The sequence below is a fragment of the Haliotis asinina genome, chromosome 7 (assembly GCF_037392515.1).
Source record: "Haliotis asinina isolate JCU_RB_2024 chromosome 7, JCU_Hal_asi_v2, whole genome shotgun sequence".
NCBI classification, from domain to species: Eukaryota; Metazoa; Mollusca; class Gastropoda; order Lepetellida; family Haliotidae; genus Haliotis; species Haliotis asinina.
Genome location: NC_090286.1, coordinates 33,408,172 through 33,431,297, shown reverse-complemented (window position 1 = coordinate 33,431,297; position 23,126 = coordinate 33,408,172). Strand labels below are relative to the sequence as shown.

Genomic DNA, 23,126 nt, shown 5'->3' with positions numbered 1-23,126 from the left:
ATAACGTACTTTGTGAAAAAGACAAGCAAAGAGAAATTAACTAGTGGTTACTCGAGATAATGACACAATGCAGGTTAATTAAACTTTGACACACCCTGGTTGCCAGTGCTTATGATACCCACGGTGGCGGAGTGAGTTATGTTTTACGACTCTTTTAGTAATATTCCAGTAGTTTCACAGCGGAGGACACATGGAATGGGCTTCACACATTGTGCCCATGTCGGGAATCGAACCGGGTCTTTGGCGTGACGAGCGGACGCTGCAACCACTAAGCTTCCCCACCGCTTTCTTTTTGAAAGTAAACGTGCGAGTTTAACGAATGCTGGACGGTGTTACACTTACTTTAAATTATGGAATTTTAATTACATCACGAGGTGACAGCTTTGTGTGGGAGTAATGCCCGAACTGAAGTGATCCAAATCGTTTGCCTGTTTAAAACACAAACATGAATTAACAATTCAAAAAAGAGGACACGGCTGCTGCGTTGAAAAAACAAGTGAAAGCTTCACCTCATAAATTTCCACCTTTGTCGACGCTATATGTTCTAAATGACACTAAATTATGTAACTCCACTGATCTAACTTTTGGGAATATATTATAGCCATAAAGCCTAAAACAACTCTGACGTCATAATGCCTACCACGAAGGTACATGTTTCAGCTAGTTCCAGCTGGAAAAATAAAATACAGATGTTACCGCCCAAAGGGAAACTTTAATTGAGATGTTTGGATATGACTACAGGTGCCTGCATTGACCGTGTCAACCAGGAAGTTACAAATACGAATTAAGAAATGAAGTTTCTATAATCGTACAAGTCTGCCTTCATTAAAATGGATAAGCTTTAGTTTAAATCTCACATACCGCCGTGCAGTATGATATATTGTGACGTTGTAATTAAACGACTTCATTTCGATTTATTGAAACGTTTGTCAGTAGTTTTCTACTGGAAATATCAATAAACATAGACGCGATGTGATAAAGTCCGAGGCTACATACATGTACTCAATGTTTAGATTAAATTACGCAAACTTTCCACCGTTAATGTTATCAGGTCCTGTTGATTCCAGCGGTCAACGGTGCCATGACTTCCTGGACTCTCATTGTGACCTGACCTATTCGCCCCAGACAGCACCAATAACATCAAACTGTTATTGATATGATACTGAACACAAACTATGCAAGTCTAATACGACTCGTGCTAATTACACTCGATGTAAGCGCACCTGATGTTTTCTACTAGTCTACAATACAATGCTGTTGGTCATTTAGAAGAAATTAGAAAAAATCAAATGCTGTTGGTCATTTAGAAAAAGTTAGAAAAAAATCAAATGCTGATGGTCATTTAATAGAAATTAGAAAAAAATCAAAAGCGCAATGAACGTATGCCGATCCCAGAAAGTAAGTGAGGACCCACAAGCATCGCCTGGAACTTCTATATTCTGGAACCTATATTCATGCACTATAATTTCCTAGTAACAGCACAAAATTACCTACAGATTTATCTATACACTTCTTACAACTAAAACGACATGAAATTAAAATATACTGTTGCGTGATGTAAATGAGTGTCTACCACCTTGTGTCCTATAGAATTATGTTGGTAATGCAAGTTTAGTTACATTCTCAAACTAGGCAAGGTATTAATTCAACGAGTGATCATGTTTTGCCTAGTGGTATAATTTGCAATATAACAACTGCATAATATTTGTATTAATTAATAAATACACACTTTATTAAATTAGTGAATCAGGCAACTTGTAACCTGAGTTCATTGAGATATTCCTAAAATGACTGAAGTTTCAAACTACAGCTATGATTGTTTAACGTGGAAATGGGCTAATCCAGACTCAAGGCAAAGGTATCGTAGTGATAAACAAGGCTCACAATATATCGCAAAGTACGAATTATGTCATTTATAATCACCTTTAATAGAAACATAATCACCAATAGAGCCCAAATGGAGATTATACCTTTATGAACATACCCAAACCATGCTGAGCACATGTATTGTGTATCATTCAAACGTCGGCCAGGATAGTTGAATCGATTGCGTGGCACTTTAGTTTACAATGCGTGCATGTGTATGGATGTGTATGGATATAACCAGAGCTCCAGATAAGGCGCGAATTTGCGCATTTTACTCAATACAAATCACATTTACTCCATTAAAACGCATAAGTATCACTTAAAACCCAATCGATCTATAATACTTTGTGTAATTTACTCAAATGACGTCGCCTAAACTGGCTTGCGTATGATTCGTCGTGGCGCACAAACTCTAAAACATTAGCCGTTGGTAAGCGATGCTAATATAAACATATACTGTTATAGCCGAAGCCACTGTCCGGGGTTACTCTATTAGTCACATGACTTTCATGTTGAGTATTTAGAAATGGCTGCCAAATGTTTGGCAATATGACAATCACATAAAACTTCAAGTCAATTGAGATGTATTTATATCTACATATTTGGAAGAGTTAAGTACCCAATAAGGATGAGAAACACACACACAGAGAGAGAGAGGGGATTTCTGTTGAAACAGGGAGTCTGCGCACTTGCGTGCGTCCATGCATGTGTGTGCATGTGAGGGATTCTGCCCTGTATTTGTAGGTAATACATACTGATGGATAAACTAAGGGATCACATGATCAAAGCACAAGTGTTCCTTTGTTTTTCCAGTTTGCTGCTGTGTGTATGTGTGATATATACACAGAGAGAGAGAAGGGGAGAGAGGGAGAGAGCTATGAACTATGTCACAAGAGGTATGACTACAGCCTACCTGTGATCAACAATCCCGTTATATGTCGCATCTGTTATAGCCTTCTGTCTCTCACCTCTTGCAGTACATTTGGTACGGTCGACTAATCGGGGACTATTCTACCTCGTTTCCTGGCTTTAAAAAGTATATTTTAAGACTGTATCGCGTGGGCTTGTAAAACAAACCAAACCAATATTACTTGTATGCTCTACATTGCGCATAAGGCTACAGTAACACGTAATTAGGTTCTAGTAACACGCAATCAAGTCACGCAGCTTGACCACCTGATGCGTTCAGGTGAGCATGACGACTATCACAAAAAGAATCCTTTGGGATGCAGCGTACAATATTAACAAAACGGGATTCAGTTCACTACAAATATATAAGACACATTTAAAACAAATAAGACCACAGACGATATCTCGGAGCAACAACCCATGCACAAGACAATGTATTTGATACAAGCCATGTATCTTCATTCCTTATCTTTTTGAAGATTGAACATTTAAATCTCAGAATATTATTCAACTTAGGATAAAAGATCTGTAGCAACCGATCGTGGATTCAAATCTCTATTATTGGTTTGTATTAAGATAAGAGCAGCAGTTGAAACAGTGAAACAAATGCACGTGCGGTACTTGATTTGCTTCCACCAACCCTACTTGTACACGGTGTTTCATGTAATGCGCATACCCGTTGTAATACAAACCGATTATAGTGATTTGAAATTATGATCTTTTGTTAAACAGGTTTTATCCTAAGTTTAATAATAAGCTGAGATTTAATGTTTAGTTGACAAGGTAAAATTATGAGAATTCGTAATCTTAATTTCACTTTTTTCGTTTTGCTCTTTCTTTAAAAGTGGAATTCATCGGTACGCTTTCACTGCAAACAGGCTACAATTAATATTAAAAATGTCAACCGAAGTCATGTCAGTCAGGGCATTTACATGTCACAGCAGAATGTGAGAACAATGTGTATGTGATTTAGTGAAAGCCTACTTACAAAATCACTTTCAATTATAATCATTATTTTCTGTTGAATAAATAAATAGATAAATAAATAAATAAATAAATAAATAAATAAATAAATAAATAAATAAATAAATAAATAAATAAATAAATAAATAAATAAATAAATAAATAAATAAATAAATAAATAAATACTTCGCATGGTTCAAGCCTGAAGCACCGAACCGGAGTGGGCCGTCTTGGTACTAAGCATGCACACGTGACATTTTAAACGCGAGTTCCGCAATATTTGTCATGTGTTCCGTGATCTTGTCAATTTCACATCTGTGTAAAAAGTGAAATACTATTCCGTGATATGATTTCATTGAAATATTGTCAAGTTTGTTGGCTTGTATGCGTCACAGGTTATATATGGACCTATTCAAAAGAAGTTTCTAATAATCATTTTCCTTGATCATTTATCATTATGATCATCAATATAGGCAGTAACTGTTAAGTTTTAAGCAAGAAAAATAATGTTAAATAGCCTTATTGTTATATAAATCATTACATAAATCAGAGTATGTAGGACACTTCTTAAATGCTCACAAACACGTACTGCTCTTTGCTCTAGTACCAGTGCTTCACTGCTCTTGAACTAATTAACTTTGCACTACGTAGGTTTCAAATTCAATATACCATGATAACATACTTCAACTTCTGGTGCAATCTACAGTCACAGTGATAACACACTCCAAAGTCCCAGCCCCCTGAGCTTCTAATTAAATACTAGTTGAAGTCAGGGCCATGCAGTCGTGATTGCATGCCCCAAACCTGTGTTCTAATTAGCAGTATATGCGATGTACAGAACATGGGTTGCTGTATCGGCAATCTGTCAGGTTCAGCATGGATGAAAGTCCACTGATAGCTCTCATCAACGCCTGTAATAGATGTCACCTTTGACCAACCCACTTCTGATACCTGTATATAATACCCTGCAAAGAGCATTGGCTTCAGAAACCACGACGAACGCTGTGACACACGTTCCATTACACTTCACGGTGTCAAGCAAGCAGCCACCATATAGCAAGACGACTGCGGGAAGGGTCTCCCACAAGAACCCAACACAATGTATTCAACAACAGCCTTTACGCTGTTAGCTCTGCTAGCAAGTGCTCTGGCAGGTAAGTCATTACACTCTAATTGTATAACTAAACTGTTACAGTGACCACAAGAGATACATACAGTATATAGGTATTTTCATGTCCTACATGTTATTTTGTGTGTCCGAGGAAAGATCAGGGTCATTTTTCTGGTAATAGCACCTTCTTGACAGAAGCATTGAGCTGACGGACACGTCACCAGTGTTTATGTGTGTAATTCTGCTATTATTACTCTGAATTCACGATACCCCACGAAATACATATACACCAAGACAGATGTAGTTAAAATGGTTTTGTTGCTACATTTTGCAGTTGATGAAGTAGAATGCGGTCCCTTTTGGGACTACAGGAACTGCTTCAACCAATAATATGAACGTTAAGGGGTTGTTGTGGCAGTTATCACATGATTTCCTACAGAGCAATACTTTGTTGATTTTAACATTGCATCTTTAGAACAAGGCTAATTACACAAGCATAGATAAACTACATATCAAATTCCCAGGCAGGCGTGTACGATGTTTGAAAATGAGCTGTACACATTTATGGCAACACAGTTTAAGTCTGTAGGATAACTGAAGCTGCCTCGTAATTTCCATAACAGTATAACTACATAAAGTCGTCTGTAACATAAATAATTGTCATGCGAAGATAACGGATTGTTTTCCAAACATTTTTAACAGCTCCTGGCATTAGCCCACTGGCATAAGCATTAGTATAAGGCCTAAAGTTGAAATCCGGGTATAGGGAAATAGGATAAATGAAAAGGTAGCCTTTTATTCAATTTTGGCTACCTTCTTCATTTTTCCTATTTCACTACCCAATCTTACTAAAATGAATCATTCTTATGTCATTGGTATTCCTTCATTTCCAATATGACCAACTCTACAACAATATAGGAAACGCAAAATAATTACATAAAAAGTGGACGTTACAAGATATCAAAAGTGACAACACTGTGTGACTAAAGTTGATGTTTTTATTCTAGGGCCAATAACCTACCAGTCACGTGACGAGACAACATCCTGCGCCAGACGATGCCGAGGTGAGTAAAGTGCCTCAAATTAGAGTGGGTGTTGATGCTGCCTTCATTCAAATATCTATGATATATACAAATATACTATTTTCCTTATCATATGTATTTTGTACATTTTCTGTATCAGACACGAGCAAATTCAACTACGTCCCTGGAACTACCTATGAATTCGAGTACAATGTTCAGACACATACATCCATGGAAGGAGCATCCAGTGATCAAGCAACTCTTGGTATCCGGGCAACAGCTGATATTGAGGTCCTGTCTAAGTGCGACATGGCTCTTAGGGTAGGTAACCCTTCATATATTTAATGGGGCAATGTCTAATACACCATGGATAAAAATAAGGGACTTGCCAACCTATGAAACGTGTTACTGTTGTGACATTTTAGTAACACCTGTTTCAGCTGCGTGACGTGAAGGTATACCAGTCTGATCCTTCAACCTCTACACCAATGAAGTATGCTGATGAGTCAGGGGAGTTCAGAAGGAATCTGGAAAGGTCGCCTCTCCGCTTCTCTTTCCAAGATGGCGTGATAGAGGATCTGTGTCCCACTGAGAGTGAAACCACATGGGCTCTCAACATCAAAAGAGGTCTTCTCACTGCTGTCCAAAACAGTATGGACAACCTGGAAAAGAATCAGAGAGTGAAAGAGGTAAAACAAGATGTATCTTTGTATACAACACACGTATTTGGATACATCTTCATAACGTCCTTGTTATTTGTATTTGACACGAAGACATCAAGATGGATATTTGTCTTCCATACATGCATAAAGTCAATCTTATGTCTCTCCAGAATGACGTCACAGGCGAGTGCAATACGGACTACACGGTGGCATCACGTGGCTGGTACTCTACAACTATTAAGAAGAGCAAGGATCTCCTTGGCTGCACCGATCGTAATGGCTATCACAGCTCAGTCCATGGTATGCAGTACCGAGTTCCTTCAGAGATTCAGTCTCTGCCCCTCATGAAGAGTACACACGAATGTGAACAGGAACTGGACAAGAATGGACTCCTCAAGAGTGCGCTCATCCGAGAGACACACACATTCAGGCCCTTCTCAAGGGCCACCAGCGGTGCCACCACCAAAGTCCTTCAGAGACTCAACTACAAGACTCAGAGATCTGGTGTTACCACAAGACGAGGTGAGCAGTTCAAAGGTCTCATTGTCTAAGGCACTAGTATAACTGAATATAACAATCCCTCATTAGCATCATCATCTCAAATACAAGTTTGTAAATGTCTTTCTGTCTGATTTTCGTGCTTCAGATTACATTCGGAATCGGGCAGGACTTATGTTTGAACACGCCTATGGTCCAGGAAACAAAGACCAACCAATGAGAGATGCTGAAAGTAAACTGCGAGAAATCTGTCAGAATACACGAGAAGATATCCGCCCCGACACTCCACGCTTGTTCTCTGAGCTAGTCTACATCATCAAAAACCTCAATGTCGATGACATAAGAAGGGTCTATGAGCAAGTTAACTCTGGAGCTATCTGCACTGAAAACACAGAGAGGGTCAAGTTAGTATAAACAATTCTGTATCACTATCATAACCCATATTCTATTATCATGTGCACAAATGTGACTTGGATGAAAATCTTAAAATCTTATCAAAATCAATTTTATCTTTCATAAACATTTATATATCTACATTTGGTATCTGGTTCCATTCTAGGAAGTTCTTCCTGGACACTATTCCAATGGTCAGCACAAGTGCATCTGTTACGTTCTTGAAAGATATTCTGCTGAAAAGACAAGTCACTGGAGCTCAGGCAACCATGTGGATCACATCTCTGTCTCTCATCCCCTACCCAACTATGGAGATGTTGCAGGAAGTAAAGGTGAGCTTATAGCGACATAATACAATGATATCGTATTCACCCTCCATAAAAGCAGTGAAACAGACCACCCCATGCTGAGCTATAAAGTAACTCTCAATCCATATATTTGCAGGCACTTCTTGATACCCCTCAGTACAGCAAGGTTGCCATGCTTCCAATCTCCACTATGGTCAACAAATATTGCAACCATCATGAAGATTGTTCTGGGGAATACACAATCACAAATATCATCTCCGCCATGGAGAAGACCATTGGCTATGGCTGCTACATCAGAGATTCTAATCTGGAGACTAGTCTTGTGGCACTGCGTGCTCTCGGAAATGCAGGCCATCTGGACAGACTCACCACTACACTCAACAGCTGCTTCAACAGACAAGCCAACCCCATGGAGGTCCGAGTAGCTGCCATCCAGGCCTACAGAAGGCTTCCCTGTACTGCCGATGTAAGTTATAGAAATTGTTCGAAAACTCAATCAGACCTACCATGTTTCATTGAAATGTCATATCATATCTAATACAACTGTAATGTTTGAACATGTGTTCATTCCAGAGAAGTGAAGTTATGACAATCTACCAAGATTTCGATGAGGATCCCGAACTGAGAATTGCTGCCTACCTAGCTGTAATGCAGTGTCCATCTGAAGATATCTTCAGGAGAATCCAAGCTTCTCTTGAGTCTGATAAGGAAGTTAATCAAGTCGGATCATTTGTCTGGTCTCATCTTACAAACCTGATGGAAACATCCAGTCCACAGAAGCAGACCATCAGACGAATCCTCCAGGATAAAACCCTTGGAAAGAATTTCGACCTCTCAACACTCAAGTATTCACGCAACTATGAAGGCTCACTCTTCCTAGAGAAGTTCAACACTGGCGCTATGCTCGAGAGTAATGTCATCTTTTCAGATAATTCCTTCGTTCCTCGTTCTGCCATGCTCAACATGACAGTGGATCTCTTTGGGAATTCTCTCAATCTGTTTGAGCTTGGTGGACGTATTGAAGGAGTGGAATATCTCATTGAGACCTATCTTGGCCCATACAGCTACTTTGGAGGAAAGGCAGCTAGGAAACCAAAGGTACTTTCACATTTAAAGCAATCTCTTGTTTCGCTTTGGATACACACTCGTACACCCACCAATGTGTAAACAAACTTGTATGTATGAATGTCAAACTCCGATCTGATGCTTGTTTCAGAGTACTGTCAACCTTGATCACCTGAGAGGAGACTTATACATGAGGATCTTTGGCAATGAAATGTACTATGACCATTTCAAAGGCGTAGATCCCTTGGCATCGATCAAGAACTTCAACTTCCTGGACTTCCTTATCAAGATGTCCAAGAAACAGGATTACTCCTTCACTCAGAGTATGATGATCCTGGACAGTAGCATGATTATTCCTACCAGCTCTGGTCTCCCCCTCAATCTCACTGTAAACGGAACAGCCACCATCGATCTTCAGGCCTCTGGTCAAGTGGACCTCCGTAAAATGACAACTTCACCAAGCAGTCTCCTCATTGATGGACACATCAAGCCAAGGTACATTTTCAGTAATCAATTCCTTTTCAGCAAAAACACTAATGTGATCACACATTCCACGTGTATATATTTGATATTATCAAATAGACTGAATGTGGACCTATGACCTTTTCCAGTGGAGCTATCAAGATTGTTGGCACAATGAGTATGGATGCCTTTGTCACCAAAACTGGCCTTCGAGTTGTCAACACCTGGCATTCCAGCACTGCATTGAAAGGACGTGTAGAACTCAGCCGAGGAAAGATTCTTAGTGCAGACATTGACTTTCCACAAAAGAAAATGGAAATCCTTGATGTCAAGTAAGCAAACTTTCAGGCTCTTCTTACAAATGCATGCATGTATATAATAAAGAGTGAGTGTGCTGTTGTCAGTTCATGATTCTCCATTCTCAACACTTCAACAATTAATCAAAACATGATATTCATAAAGATTCATATTTTCTTTCCTACAGCACAGAGTTCTTCAGCATTCATGGTGATCAGGAGAGGAAACAAGACTTGGTCACAGACAACCGAAAGAGGCTGGAACTGTGCACAGGCACCAGACTTGCCACCATCACTGGTCTTGAGATCTGTAATGAATTCCAGTGGTCTAATGCTTCCATGGTAGATGATGCTCCATACTTCCCCTTCACAGGACCCTTCTCTCAGAGTCTTGTTCTTTACAAAAGGGACACACACACTGGCTACAAACTCATGGCTAAACAATCAACGGTCAGTGCATAGATTCATACAGTTACATTTTAGAAATGCTCATATGCATCAATCATTGTCGTTTCTGAGTTTGCAGTTGTAAAGTATGTATGTTTATGAAATATTGAATTCACTGACGGAGCATTTTCCGATTCTTTTTCTTTTCTTTTCCAGAATCAGTATTCCACTGTGGCTCAGATAGCTCTGAACACACCTGGATCCAGGACTGATCGATCTTTGGCTTTCGATTTTCTTCTTAATAAGAAAGCAAAAGACCTTGAAATCAATCTGGCGTCCCCATGGAAGAAGGCAGCATTCAAAGGTGGGTTACTTAGATGGGTTTTTTTCTGCCTGTTTGTTGCTACAGTATTTCAAGAAACATAACGTCTTGTCATAACATACTAAGATTGAAAGTAAAATTATTCATGTCACTTTACAGGATCGATGGCGTATGAAAGTAAGAAGATCGGCATGAGAGGTAACCTGATTGTTGATGAATCAAGAGAATATGGCATCATCAGTGAAGTTGGTATCAAGAAAGTAAAGACATTTGTGACCTACATGCCCCGCCTGGAGATCAGGCGCCCCGGAGTCAAAGTCATCCTACTTAGTGGAACAGTAGAGGCTGAAGCACTTAAGAGAGCTAGTGTTGAGTTAACCCTCAATGGAGTAACACCAAATGCAATCAGCTTTAGATGTAAGTACACTTTTCAAAACAGACAATCTTCCTCCAGAACCATTGGCTCAATCTATATAAAGCACCACAACCAAAGGCCATGTTTCATGGGGTTTTTTTACCTAAAATTACTCTTGCAGCTGCCTTACTGAACTCGAAAATTGAAAAGAGTGTGATGGGTACCTTCAGCCTTGCTCCAAAGCAGGACTACTTTCTTGAAGCTGGTTTGGTGTACCAGAACAGTGGCAGGAAGAAGTCCATCATCAAAGTCATCCCAACTTTAACAGTCAAGACCCCCAAACTGGAACTCGTCTCACTCTCTGGATCAGGAGACTATAAAGAGGGCAAATCACTCAAGGGAAGTGTATCTCTGGATGTGCACAAGGTCTTGGACAAGCCAATCACTCTTAAATGTAAGAAACCTAAGTGAGGAATGTTTACAATAACTATTTCGCATCACATGTTCAGAAATCGGAGAGTGTTTACATTTTGCAATATTACCTAGTGAAGAAACACGTTGATAGAAGAAATTCACTCATCACCAGGTAACCTTATGTACCAATGACTTGTCACTTTGTTATTGGAAATTATTTCAAATGACAACATATTAACCAGTCACAAATATTTTTTTAAGTAACCATCATATCACTTATAAATGTATTTCAATTCCAATGTATGTCCAAATCAGGTGACATCAAGAAGACTGGCGGTACTAAGAACAAGTACAGCGGTAGTGTAACACTTTCTTCCCGTTTCCTGGTCACCAAGCTGAGTGGCAATGTACAGACCAAGACGAGCACAGTCAGCACCTTTCTAACTCTCGACTACAATCTGCCTAAGATTCGAAGTATCAAAAAGGACAAGATCACATTCAGCTCTAAATACACTGATCGCAGCACCAAATCCCTCTGGAACTACCAGCTTAACACGTAAGTAAACAATCACACATCAAATTTATATTCACTGAACCGGCATCACAACCCTAATTGTTGCAAATGCTTCTTTGTCAAATCAGGTCTCGTGTGTGTGTACACAGGATGATGCTTTTGTTTACAGAAACTTCGAGGACAAGAGATTCCCTGAGGTCAATTTCTTCACGGATCTTGATTTCTCTCACAACAAGAAACATACAGAAGCTGGTGCAACATTCCGATATGGACCTAAATCCAAGGATTCCTCCCGCCAGATCACAGGCTATGCTCTTGTTAACCATGACGTTGGGTCCAAAACCAAGATTGACTACACAATGAAAACTACTGTGGGACCACTGGTGAGCCATTTGATCGTACAAATAATGGCAGATTATATCATTCTCATAGGCAACACATATTCACCACCTGCATAACGATTTCGTCATTTTTACTTTATGGTTGCATTCATTATTCTTTCAGGATGTGAAACTGAGCCTCAAAGGAAAGCATATGCAAGACAGTCGTAATCTGAATTCCAACATGACATTTGCCTATGGCAAAGGAAATACAGTTGATGCTGCTCTCAATCTGAGAAATAGTGGAAAGAAGACACTGAATCTCATGGGTGAAGCAAGACTTTCCTATCCAGGGAAAGAACTACATCTCAAGACGGATCTAATCCAGTCCAAGAAAGACTACACACACTCCATGACCTTCTTCATGGACAAAGAAAAATCTACTATGCTGACAACCTACAAACGACAGAGAGATGCAGCCCACCAGCTGAAATCTAACATCAACCTACATTACATCCAGCCAATCCAACTGACTGCTTCCACTAACCTGGACAACAAGGATGTCAAGCTTTCTGCACAGGCCGATTACGCTGGTGAGGTTTATGCAATCAACACGGGCTATAAATACACCAAGACGCCAACTGCCAAGTGGAGCATGGACATTACATACCCCACAAGACATGTCATTCTCCAGGTCGAAGGTGGAAGGCGAGGTATCACATACGAGGGCTCTGCTGATGCTAAGTGGGATGCTGACAAGGATATTTCCAGGAGATTCCTCCTCACAGGAAAACTCAATCTCAGGTCACCTGGCAACTTTGCTTCGACTGTTGCAATAAAATACCCAACCAGAGATGTGGAGTTCAATATTAAGCATGCAAGTGGCAAACAGTACACTACACGTGCTGATTTGTCTTGGGACACTAACAAGAAGGTCAAAGTAGACACATCCTTCAAAAGGGTCCAAACACGAAATGGTCAGTCACTTGATGGTTCTGTCAAAGTGAAGACACCGTTTGCAGGATTTGAGGATCTAATGGCCCAGGCCAGCAGTGACAACAATGACAAGAAATATGGCTCTTCAATGCAAATCTCCTGGGGTGGAAAGAAAAATCAGATCTCTTCTGCGGTCAGTATGAAGAAACCCTTCTCTGTCCGTAACCTTGACCTGACTATCACAGGTACGTCCCCTTTCAAAGGATATAGAAGGTTCAGCACCGAAATAGATCACAGAGTGACAACTTCTCTTAACACCATCATGAAGGGAAGTTTAGAGGGAAAGAATGCCAAGCTCATTATGACTGGAGAGAACCGATGCACTGACCAGAAACGGGACGTTGGGGGTACTGTCACTTTCAAGTCCAACTTCAAGGGAATGCGAGCTGTTAATCTACGTCTTTCTCACAATGATGATTTCAGAAAGTTTGTCACTGACATTGCCCTGGATTTCAATGGTGATCAATACATCTATGATTTGGATATGGACCATGCAAGATCTGGATGGCAGTTCCAAAACACTGGTAAGCTCACACTGTCCTCTCCAAGCTACCGGGTCACCCACAACTGGCAACACAGGAATACTCACAACGACGTGAAAAGTACAGTGACAACAGAGTGGGGCAGGGGCCGACGCATCTTTGTCAACGTTTTTGGAAACCATGCTTCAAACACCAGAACAAAGGCCTTGGGAGGAGTAACCATTGAAACTCCATGGAAACCAATCCGCAGTCTTGACATCAACCTTGACCATGAACACGGAAGAGGTTTTATCCGCCACTCGTCCAACATCAAGCAAGGAGAGAATATTATTGGATCAGCAGGAATCAACTACATTAGATCTGATGGGCAAACAGAGTCTGACTTTACACTCGCATCACCTGTGACCAACCTTAAGGGAAAGATAAATGCTCACTATCTTACTTATCCACTTTCTGGACATGCTGAATTAGAATGGTCTCCATATAACAAATTGTCATTTGATGGTTCCTTTGCTGCACCATCCAAAGAGAATATTGAAACAAATCTACGGATGACAAGTCCTTTTGAAAACTTCAGAGATATTGTCTTAAAGGCATCTCACAAGAGGGAAGGATCTGATTTGATATCCAGAGGAAGTTTCAGCTATGACATCAGAAAGGCCTTTGAATTTGAAGCACACGTCAATCCTGACACCCTGAACAATTACCGGGCAACACTGAAAACGCCTTTTGATGACTACAAATCGTTTGAAGCAGGACTTTCATACAATGGTGGCAGGAGAAACTTCATGAGCAAAGCTAACTTTGCCATCACTCCTGTCTTGGGAAACTTTGCAGGGATCTTGAACTGGAACCTCGACGATATGAATGGAAAGATGAGGATAGATACCCCATTCCATAACTATCAGTACCTCCAGGTGTTCGCCAGCAGTGAACTTACAGGCAAGGGGAGGCGCTCACACATTGAAACAGAATACTATCCACGGAAAAGTGTTAGCCTTGATGCTGTCTATGCATTTGGAACCCCCATCATCATGGACGTCACCATCAAGACTCCATTTGAAAACATGGAACACATGAGTGCGTCCCTAAAGCATGCTCTAAGAAGACGCTCTCTGCAAACACATGCTGAGGTTACGTTTGCCTCTGACAGCAACCTGGCTGGCGATCTCAAACTGAACTGGGCTAAGGGATATGATGGCAGTCTTGTCATCACCACACCTTTCCATGGTTATGAAATCAACAAGCTATCTGTCAGACATGAGGGCAGTTGGGAGGATTTCAAGAGTCATGGGGAAATTCAAATGACAAGGAAAACTGGAGAAGTGGACCTTGATTTCCGTCATGGCTTTAGATCAACTGGAACATTCACACTTAAGACACCATTTACTGGCATGGAAGAAACTAAGGTTTCATTTAACAAACGTGGCTTTTGGAATAACATAAGGGGTGGTATCATCATCACCTACGCAAGAGATCAAACAATTGACATCTCTGGCCAGAACAGATTTACCAATGGACGCCTGGACACAACACTTCTCATCAAATCCCCCTTTTCAGATAACATCAAATTTGGCATAGATCATGATGGTCAGCTAAGAAGATTCTCAACTAAGGTATCTGGAGCTGTTGGATCACGACACTCCTTCAACTCAGAATCAGCATTCACTCTCAGATATCCATTGATAGATCTATCTACCAACTTGGCCTACACAAGGGATTGGAGGAGCAGAAACATTGGCCTCAAGCTTCACAAAGAAGGCTACATTAATGACATGAACGCCAAAGCAACTGGAATTCTGGACAATGAACAAGTTGATGTTTCCTTCATACTTAAGACTGATGGCAAATATGAAGGATCTCTCACCATGCAGACGCCATTTGAAGACTACAAAGATGTTGGACTCTCTTTCCAATATTCTGGAAACATGCAGAGGTTTACAAGTCAAGGCACCATTAGGTACATGGATGACAAGTCTTTGGAGGGCACCCTGACTTTCTGGCAATCTGGCCTGGCTCATATTGATACCAAAGCAGAAATCAAGACTCCCTTCCTGGGATTTGAATCGCCCCTTTTCAAATACCGCCATTCATTGGCTGACACTCAAGTGACATCCAATGCTCTCGTTCTCTATGGACGTGGACAACGAATAACATCTGACCTCAGCATCCAAACATCACCTAAGATCAGCTTTGAACTAGCTGTTCAAACACCCTACGACAGATTCCAAAACAATAAACTTGTGTTTACTCATTCTGGGCCAATTGCCAGCTGCACAAGTCATGCCGAAATGGAACTTCTGGGCAATACAGTCACTGCAGATTCATCATTTGAACACGGAATGTCCACCAGAGCCAGTCTCTCCATCATCTCTAATATCGAGGGTATGGAAGTGGTCAAGGCATCTCTCAACAAGGAGGGAAGTACTGACAACTTTAGAGGTACTGCTTCAGCTTCCCTGAAGGATTCCACCATTCAAGCCGATATCACAGGTAGAATTGCACAAGATATCAGAGGAAGCCTTTCTCTAAGAACCCCCTTCACAGACTTTAGAGACACAGCTATTGTCATTGAACACACGGGCAACTGGAATGATTTTAACAGCGAAGGATTGTTCCGATACATGGATGGCAAAACAATTGAGAGCAAAGTCAAGTTCTTTAGTAATGGATATAGGCAGATGAAAACAAGTGCTCAGCTGAAGACACCCTTCACTTCATATGAAATGATGACTGTCGAATATGGACATGATTCCAGGAGTAATTACTTTAAATCCAACTCAGCAGTCACCTATGGCAACGGACAGAGAATTACATCAGACATCTCTGCAGAAACAGCTAGAGATATCAATGTAAATGCTGTGATCAAAACTCCCTTCAAGGACTTCGAACTTAGCAGAGCAATCTTCACTTCCACTGGCACTCTTAGAAATCTGAAAAACAATGCAGAACTTGAGTTTGCCAAGACCAGGCTAACTGCACAGACCAACTTTGCAAACATGGGATCAACAAAAGGGGATCTCATTATCACAACAAACATTCCTGGTTATGAAAGTATGAAAGGTTCCATTGGAGTGGAAGGGGATCTCACTGATCTGAAATCTACAGCACTTCTTAACATTAAGGATTCTACACTTGAAGTAGATGTCAGTGCAAGTGTGAAGAACAGAATCATGGCATCCGTGACAATCAGAAGTCCTTTCCAGAACTTCAGAAATGTAGGAGGCTTTATTCAGCACTCAGGGTCGCTTTCCCGATTTAACACTGAAGGAAATCTTCGCTACATGGATGGAAAAGTTATTGAAGGCAAAGTGGACTTCTTAAAATCTGGACTGACACATATTCAAGCGAGCACAGAACTTAAAACACCTTTCCAAGGATATGAAAGCCAATCTGCAGAGTACAAACATTCACTCGAGAATGGTCGTCTAAGCTCCACCATGGATGTCAACTATGGTCAGCGTCAAAAAGTACTGATGACTGTAAATGGCATGATGGCCCCAACAATAGACATAAGTGCTACACTTAGAACTCCTTTCAGAAGCTTCGACAATAGCAGAATCGTCTTCACTCACGATGGGCCTATTGGCAACTGCAGGAGTCACCTGGAACTGCAAGCCATTGGGAAGACACTCACTGCAGATTTGGATTGCCAGACTGGTACCTCTGTCAGCGGTAACTTGAATGTAGTCAGCAACATTGAAGGCTTGGAGAGCATGAGGGTAGCTTACAGTAAGGAAGGGGATATCAATAATCTCAAAGCTAAAGGATCCATTGGAATCAGAGAGGCAACATTAGAAGCATCTCTCAACAATGTCTTCAGCTCAAGGCGACTCTTGACAGACTTAACTGTTAGAAATCCATACACAGAAGATATTGCTGCACGTGTAGATTTCAGTGGCAGACCAACCAACTTCAAAAATCAGATTTCAGCCAGCATGGGCACTGGTGGTTCCATCTCGTCTGACTCATCCTTCCGGCTTAGAAATGGAGATATTGATATCAGCTCAGGATTTAACTTCAATCTGGCAGGACTCGGACAGACAGGAAATATCAAATTCCACAAAGAAGGACAACTTAATAATATGAAGATGAGCATCAATGGTGATTACAACAACAGGAAAGCAAGTATGAAAGCCGAATTCAGTGCACTGGATGACATCCATGGTCAACTCAAAATCGTAACACCATTCAGGCCATACAGAAACCTTGGCTTCTCTTTTGACCATTCTGGCACATGGACTCGTTTTGCTTCCCAGAGTATGGTTCAGTTCATGGACAGGAGAAAGATCACTGCAAAACTCACCCATTTTAATCATGACATTGATCGTCTAGAAAGTAGCTTAGAAATTACTACACCTTTCCAAGGCTACGAGTTCACCAAGGCTGAGATTGATCATGCTGCAACAACTAATGGAATCAACTGCAATGCTGCTGTACAGTATGCACAAGGACAGAAAGTTACAGGAGAACTCCATGCAACAATTTCGCCAAAATATGACTTGGAAGTCAAACTGACTACACCGTTCAGTCAATATAAGGTTCTCTCTGCATCCACATCATTTGAGCATGGAACTGATAGATACAATCTAGAAAGCAAACTGAATGCAGGAAATGGCAATCACTTTGGTCTTGAGTCAACTATTGACATGTCTGCCACGCCCTACACAGCAGTTGCACGGATCGCAACACCATTTGACAACTTGGATTCTGCTGAAATCTCTTTGACACATGCAGGTGAACTACGGAAGTTCAGGTCCACAGCCACAATACAAACTCCAATGACTGGTACTCACACAGGTGAAGCGTCTTTCGGCTACACATCCCTGTCAGAAATGGAAGGTTTAATATCTCTTTCAGATAACATCAAGTTGGCTTTACACAACACCAACAGAAACCAGAAATACCAATCTCACATTGAGGCTACATGGAGTCCTACAGACAGAATAGCTTTTGATGGATCCTACCAATTCCTTGATCTGTACAGTGAGAAAGAACTGACAACAGATTTGACCCTGGTTACACCTTTTGAAGTTGTCAAGTTGACTGCTCTTAGGTTTGAACATCATCAAGGATCGGATAAATATACAGAGAAGCTAGAAGCCGATTACAATGGTGACAATATTCTGGATATGGACATGGAGATCTCCCGAGGTTCAAGGGAGCAGGGAACATTTACAATGAGGAAGCCAAGGCCAATGCAGCTGACTCTTTCCGGGGAAATAGCTGATGAGAACATCGATGGAGAGATGTTTGTCAACTGGGACAGAGATGAGCCCGAGAGCAACATCAGAATCCAGACCACACTGACGGACAGGAGCAGACAGTCCATGTTGAACAAAGACCTGACACTGAAGTTTATTCATCCCACCCGCACTGTTGGCATCATTGGAAATGTCCTCAGTTCACAACTGCAAACAAAGAGTCGTGGAGAGTTCATCTGGAATGAAGATGCAGGACACAAACTGTTCTATGATGTGGATGTTAAGGACCGTAGCCGCCGTTACAGTAAGATGTATGATGGCACCTTCAAAGTGGGATCCCCTCTGAGAAGTCTCCAGATGGATGGGTCTTACAGTCACACAGGTGCAAGCAAAACTTTGGATGGAGCCTTCTCCTGGGATGCAGACAGAGATGACACAAAGAAGATTGGTATGAAAGCTGTCTTCACACCTGGTGACAACAACAAGCAAGCTGATCTGTCTCTCAGACTTCCTTCTATCGGCAAGGTAGGAACACCTTACTTACAGTAAACTTTATGTCAACATGATATTTTGAGTTTATTACCAAGGCAATTGCCATGATGAATAATGCACATTAATTCTCTATAGACACAATAAGGATAAAAATATAAGTGTTGTCAATGATCTTCAGAACATCCAGATCGACACCGAAATGCTGCTGAATGATGGCAGAACAGTCTTCAATGGCAAAACACAACTGTCCTACTCCAGTGACTCCCGAAAGACCCTTACACTTACATCTCGACTGGATGACATTTCCTACGGATGGGGTAACACCAACTACAGTTTTATGGTTGGCATAAGTCACCCATATACAGATGTGGACGTCAAACTTACATCCCACATCGGAAGCTCCAGCGAGAAAGTATCTGCTGGAAGTGGAATCACCTACCTAACAGCCAGAAGGGAAAGACAAAACTTTGCCCTCAGAGGCGAGATCAACAAACTGAGGAAGCAGATACAACTGCAGGTAAGAATGTCTTATTGTTCGGTGAACAATTTGTCAAAGCTTAAACTCATTAACTAGTAGAATCCTATGAATAGTATGATGTCTCAAGATATATGTCATTTGTGATAACGTTTATATTATAATCAAATGTAAATATGAAGTAATAATGACATTCTCATGACAAAGATGGTATCAAAGTATTTGTCTGACGACAAGTAATATAGTTCCTGCTTTTATAGATGGAGACCCCAATCAAGAACCTGGACCTCTCTGGCGAGATGGAGGAAAGTCCTTTCAAGCTGAAAGTCAGGAACTTGTATGGAGACCAGATTGTCCAAGCACACCTTACTGTTGACACCGAAAGGAGAATGGTCGACTTCCAAACTAACTATGATCTAGGTAGGTTCTACAACATCCTCCTTCTTTGGAAAATTATTTATATATGATGAACATTTCATCAGATTTTTTTCATTGCGGAAATATGACTGCAAAAAAACATATTCTACTTCAGACAACTCTGGAAAGACACTGAACATGAATGCCAGATACGTCAATTCAAGCGCCATGCAGGCTGAGGTTTATCATCAGGATAATTCTCGTCGACTCTCTGACAGTCTTGTTGCCCTCAGACTTAACACATCCCGTCTTCTCCATACCAGGATATCCTGGAGGCCACGGATGATCGCTGATATTCAGGTATTAAATGCTGAAGAATATATGTAATTATTGTACTTACTGAAATGTATGGAAATCAAAACACGTCACAAGAAAACTTTCCACATTTAAGATGTCATTTTCATAAATGAGTACTCTTGCATTTTTAAAGGGATACTTGACCAAGACGGTGGAGACATATGGGCAAGATAGCAAGTCCATTTTCCACTCTGTATACGAGTCTGTGGGACAGGAATTGTCCGGCAAGTACCACCGAATTGCACAGGCCGCCAAAGAAGAACTCTCTCCTTACCTAACCATGTTGGAATCAGAGATGGTTTCCATCGAGAGACAGCTGGATTCTATCAGGAGGGATATCAGGCGCATGTACAACCGAAATGACTTCTACATTGCTGCCATGGGAGATCACTTCAGTCAGGCATTGTAAGTCTACTAGTGATTTCGTTTATATCTATACTGGGATCATTTTATGGGCATATATAAGAATATAACATTCTTTAAAGCTAACAACATCGTGAAAAAGACTATTCACACCTTGATTACCTTGAGTAAACTTCTTTCCTTCAGCGAAGCATACAAAGACCTTGTGACTTCAACAAAGGAAGTGTTTGCTTCCACAAATCAGAAACTGGCGGAATATATGCAGGAGATGACAAACTTCCCCATCGGACAAAAATATCAGGCCATCGTTGCTGAAACCCTTACCAACTTTAAGGTTTGTTTCCCTTAAAAGCTTACCTTTTTCACCAGCTCCTTGTTGTAATGTCCTATTTTCCACGGTCCATTCAAACAGGTATCGTGGCTCTATCCTTTTTAAAAAGAATAGATGTGTTTCAAACGATCATCGAGATATTACTTTCTGGCATTGATATGTTCTATTTAAAATATTATATTTTCACTGTAGCGTGGTGTGGATGAGCTTGTTGGCATGACCGTGGTAATGATCTCTGGACTGGATGAAAAGCTGCAGAGTATGAGGAAAACTTATTATCATCATTACAACAACCTGCAGAATTCGATTACAGGTAATCTATTTCAACTCACTATAAACATTTGAGTTTTGTTTCGAAATCTATGTACAAATTACAACCATCATGAAAATTCATTTTTACATTATACTGCATCTCTCACAGAGCTGAAGAACCATCCTCGATTGGCGACCATCAGACTTCAGCTGGCTGACACCTACCAGCAATACCTCAGTGCCATCACCAACAAAGTGCAGGACCTTAACATCCCCAGCAAGTATAGCGCAATTGTAGAGCACACACAAAAGATGATGACCTCCCGTCTGGGAGACATCATGAAGAGGGACGACCTCCAACATCTGCTTTCCCTCACCAACGGTGCTTACCAAGAGGTCAGTCCAAATCTTATTTCGAAGATTGATTCAGTGTAGTGCAAGGCAATATAGCTTGTCAATTTACAAATCTGGCAAAACAATGGGCGATTTCAACAGCATAAATGAACTATCTATGGTTTACAGGGTGTGTGGGCATACAACTACTGGCAAGTAGAGGAGAACCTCAAACAGCACCTGCACAGCATCTACGAGATCATCAAGGAGATGATTGAGGAGGAGGTTCAGAAGTACAGGGAACAACTGGTCTCCCTGGAAAAGTCCAAGGTCACAGTTTGGGATCCTGAACATGGAGAGATCCAGATGGACTTATACCTGCCTATCCCACTTCAATCTCTGGACACACTTCCAGAAATTCAGACGTATGTCCAAAGGGCAAAGACTGCAATCAACACATACATTCCAGACAAGGCAACCTACCAGAGAGTAAGTTACTTAACTTATGTGGACACAAACTTAATTTCTTGAAGTATATTTTAAAAATGTTGAGTATTACCAAATATTTGGTTTGTATACATACCCGGGGATATAACTTTCACATGAATGTTTTATTCATTCTTGAACCTGGCCATTCTTTGACTATCTTGTTACAACACATGTTTCTTTGACCATTTTCAGTACATGCCAACATCACTGTGGCGGACACCCAATGCTACAACGAGGATCAATCGTGAAATGAAAGTAAGTAGCTCAATATGTTCATGAAGTACCTTAACTCTGCACCTCTTTTCCGTGTTCTTCAACTGCATTTTCAATTATCCCGTTTGTTTTGTCATTCTGTATAAAAGCTATATCACTCCTCCACATGTGAAAAAGGAACGAATTAATTAAGAAGTCCTAAAGTTGAATCTGTGAAACAAATTCGTGATATCCACAAATCAATAATGTAGTGATTGAAAGCAAGTCACTAAAATATGTTAAGTACAATGAAACATCTTACATAAATCTTTTCAATGCTTCCATCTTTTGCAGGCCTTGCCAAACGCTCCTCAGAGACGTCTCGACAGAGAGTACAACGCCATCCGTCTCTAAGTCCACAACCTTCCAACACCCATTGACCCCCTTACGGAAAAATGATCTAGGCCTATTTATTGACAATTTATAGTACCAACCTTTTATATGTAAGATTAAAGTAACTTGTAAAATGTACTGAACAACAATACTGGGCAAACTATTTGAATATTTAATACCTAAACTGAAAGTTTTGTCTGCTATGGTTGCTTGTAAACAAACACTTCCATTATGTTGAATGTCTGGTGTCTTTTGTTCAGTGCATGTTACACATAAGAAAACAAAGTAGCATGTAACAAATTGCTTCCCAGTCCAAGAATAAATATTTGCATTCAAAGTGTTTCTTGTTGTATTTTGTAGTGTTATATCGTTACTTTCTGTGATGGATGCCTCGGATTGTTGACGTTTCATTGCTCTTTCGTGGTATCTCGCTGGCATGGTATCCTCTGGTCATCTGTTCATGATATGACAACTGTTTGATGCCATCAAAACTGACACCAACTACTTGAGGCATGCAGTGCATTGTTGTACTCAACCTTCTCA

General features: G+C 40.7%; 1 protein-coding gene across 1 annotated transcript; it reads left to right on the top strand.

The window, feature by feature from the left end:
• The first annotated feature begins 4,725 nt into the window (after positions 1 to 4,725).
• Positions 4,726 to 22,920, top strand: LOC137292202 (uncharacterized). The gene is made up of 28 exons (XM_067823765.1): positions 4,726 to 4,892; positions 5,857 to 5,913; positions 6,032 to 6,192; positions 6,312 to 6,560; positions 6,704 to 7,055; positions 7,180 to 7,435; positions 7,591 to 7,756; positions 7,869 to 8,198; positions 8,306 to 8,830; positions 8,949 to 9,292; positions 9,409 to 9,591; positions 9,744 to 10,005; positions 10,159 to 10,306; positions 10,424 to 10,681; positions 10,801 to 11,073; positions 11,349 to 11,589; positions 11,717 to 11,930; positions 12,052 to 19,074; positions 19,220 to 19,558; positions 19,777 to 19,936; positions 20,049 to 20,233; positions 20,364 to 20,635; positions 20,780 to 20,927; positions 21,117 to 21,237; positions 21,346 to 21,572; positions 21,699 to 21,998; positions 22,191 to 22,253; positions 22,545 to 22,920. Exons 1-28 carry the CDS (start codon positions 4,838 to 4,840, stop codon positions 22,602 to 22,604), a joined length of 12,972 nt encoding a protein of 4,323 aa, XP_067679866.1. The 5' UTR covers positions 4,726 to 4,837; the 3' UTR covers positions 22,605 to 22,920.
• The last annotated feature ends 206 nt before the right edge of the window (positions 22,921 to 23,126 follow it).